Here is a 3,075-nt window from a genome sequence, read left to right on the forward strand (position 1 = left end):
TTCTCAAGAACGGGCAAGATGGGCCCATCTTAAGTTGCCATTTAGAATTTAGGTGCCCACTCGCGAATTCAGCCATATAATAAAAAGAAATATAGTTGGCCTTGGTGTTGCAAGCGGTAGTTTCAACTGTTTGTCGCTGGAGAGTTTGCTTATCACGCAAGGCTGTAATTTTTTTTTTCATGCACTTGTAAAGCCAATAACTCTGGCGTGAATTTCGTTAATCGTTTGATAGCCTCCAGAGAAACTAGACGAAGAAGACGTTTTTAGTTCACGGATGTCATCTCGATTTTTCGTTCCATGAAAGTCTCAATACTGAGCAGAGATTAGTCGTCTGCTGTAGTTAATCAGTTCTGGATCCGCCTCCTGGGCAGAATACCTATTTTAAAGACCTTGATAACTCTCAGCGTATCTTTTATCCAGCAGGAACTGTTTGACAGGCAAAAAATGGATTCCACAGAGAACCAACTGGCAGAAATGTTAAGAAGTTTAAAATCAAGAAGTAAAGCCAAAGTTATGCTAGAATCAGGTTTATACATGCTTATATTGTTGTTCCTGTTTGTTGGAAACTCCTTAACACTCCTGGTAATGTTGTTGTACAGACGGATGCGAAGAATTCCAAACATGTTTGTAGCATCAATCGCCGTTTCAGACTTATTTTTAGGAGTTGTCAGTGCAGTTCCTTTAAGCATCCCTACATTAGTGACGTCTCATTGGCCGTTTAATGATACCACCTGTCAATTTCAAGGTTACATAGCATGTACTTTGGGTAACGCCTCGATCCAAACGTTGGTCTTATTGGCCGTGAACAGATATTATAGAATAGTCAAACCAACCAAGTACCGACGCTACTTCACTAAGAAAAAAACCCTAATCATGATTCTTGTGTCATGGTTCTATTCTATCTGCGCTCCGTTAATTTACGTGCTAAGTGGGAGCAAAATGGTCTTTCATCCTTCCAAGTTCTTCTGTTATTTTCCAATCGAAAACAGTGCATTTATGGCCTATGGTATTCCACTTTACGTAGGTATTCCAACCTGTGTTATAATCTACTGCTACTTTAGAATCTTCACAACAGTTCGCCACCACAATAGCAATTTTCATCACTCTGGCAATCCAATAAGCACAGTAAACGTAGAAGAAATTAAGGTGGCGAGCACCATCTTCGTGATAGTGATACTGTTTAGTATGTGTTGGTTGCCAGTTTGTACAATTGACCTTGTGGACGCAGTTTTCCAAAAATGGTTGTTTCCTCGTGAGGTTTACGTGGCATATACATTTTTGGGCACTATAAGCAGCGCTTTGAATCCTTTAATTTACGGCTTGCTCAACAAGAGTTTTCGTAAGCATTACTGGAAGGTGCTACGGTACAGATGCTGCCGATCTCAAACTGTCGTAGAACCGTTGGCTTGGCGCGGAAGGGTGAATGTTGTGTGTAGGGTACCATTGCCTGATGTACAGATAAATGCGAATTGAAAAAGCTGCTTCAAGTCAGTCTCATCCATTTTGTTTACTGTTCCAACTTCGTTACGAAACTAACGTTACTGAGGAAACTCCATGTAATTTAATTTTTAAAAAAATACAGCTAAATACTACCTGGGTGACAAACAAATATATGCCCGTGTGTGTCTGGAAGAGGAACTTTTGACGGGGACTAATTGATCCCTTCAACAAAATAATCAAGTCTCTCTGTTCAGCTCGTACTAAGTTTGCATAGTACTATCTGGATCGCATTCTCCAGAAACCGCTGCCGCTCCTTTTTTTTATAGCGGCCAAATTAACGCTGAGACGTAAGTCTTCTTCGATTTTCTAGAAAAGCTGCTTTCTCCGTGAAAACGATTCTCTTTCTTAAATCTCGCTTTAAATGAGCTTAAGTTGTCCATTCAATTTAAAACAAGGAGAGCAATATGAAATTGCAAGCCACTGGCCTGTGTATAGAACTTTTATAATCAGAGTAAGGAGTAGATACTAAAAATATAGTTTGAAAATCATGTCAAGGCGATCCACAGAAGGTATCAAGCTTCCTCATCGAAAATGATTGGCTAAACTTTTTTCCATAAATTAAATATAAACTGAATCGACCTGTTGCAGTTTAAGTCCGTCCTAATAGACGTTTTGTTTAGTTCCTTTGGGAACAATCAGGTGTCACCAGGTTTCTGTCACAGAGGGGTGTGAAAGACCATGTCATGAAGGAAAATACCTTCGTTTTTAACTCGTGGATTTACGCGAAGCGTGTTCCGCAATGTTTGTCTCTTAAACAGGTAGTGTTGACAAGCATTAAAGTTCACTTTACGGTCCGCCGGAATTTTCCTTGGGCTTATTTCAACTTTGAACAATTTTGAAATGTCACCAGTGGTATTTATGCCAAATATCATGTACAAATCATGCTATTATTTGTCTATACTACTACCCGCAAAGGTTTTGTAAATTTCACTGCGGATCCTTTATCCTTTCATAGACTTGTAACATCTCATTGGCCGTTCAACAATGCACCTTGAACCTTGGCACCTATCCCGTAGTCATAGTGACCGTTGGGGCACCATGGACCTAGCAACCCTTTCCCTCCATTTGATTTTGTTTTCAGCTTCTCTTAGGGCGTTGCAAAACTTCAACATTGTCCACTCAGAGATATTATTCTCCCAACGCTTCTTTTGTGAACCCCTTCTTCTCCCTCCTTGCACTGTTCCTTTTGAAATTGTCTTGGCAAGCGCTGCTGATCTTGATACGTGTCTAAACTACTTTAATTTGCATTTATTTACCATGGTTAAGATATCATCATAGGGCCCAATGGCTTGCTTGAATCTGTCTCTGACTGCATCGTTGGTGATGTGGTCTCTGTATGAGATGCCAAACAGTTTCCTAAAGCATCTCATCTCAGCGGCCTGCAATTTCTTCAGGATATCCGCTGTCAATGCACAGGTTTCGCAGGCGTACAACAATACTGAGATAACAAGGGAGCGCGTTAGTCTGATCTTTGAGTTTATAGAGATGTATGCTTTTCCTTCCAGATGGTCTTCAATCTCGCTAGTGCCGCTGTTGTCTGTACAATTCTGAACAGTACTTCAGGCTTGGGACCTT

At 40.5% G+C, this 3,075-nt stretch overlaps 1 protein-coding gene across 1 annotated transcript; it reads left to right on the top strand.

The window, feature by feature from the left end:
- The first annotated feature begins 444 nt into the window (after window positions 1-444).
- On the top strand, window positions 445-1,473 carry LOC140953633 (melatonin-related receptor-like). The gene has a single exon (XM_073403051.1). It carries the CDS (start codon window positions 445-447, stop codon window positions 1,471-1,473), a length of 1,029 nt encoding a protein of 342 aa, XP_073259152.1.
- The last annotated feature ends 1,602 nt before the right edge of the window (window positions 1,474-3,075 follow it).

Source organism: Porites lutea, chromosome 12 (assembly GCF_958299795.1).
Source record: "Porites lutea chromosome 12, jaPorLute2.1, whole genome shotgun sequence".
NCBI lineage: Eukaryota > Metazoa > Cnidaria > Anthozoa > Scleractinia > Poritidae > Porites > Porites lutea.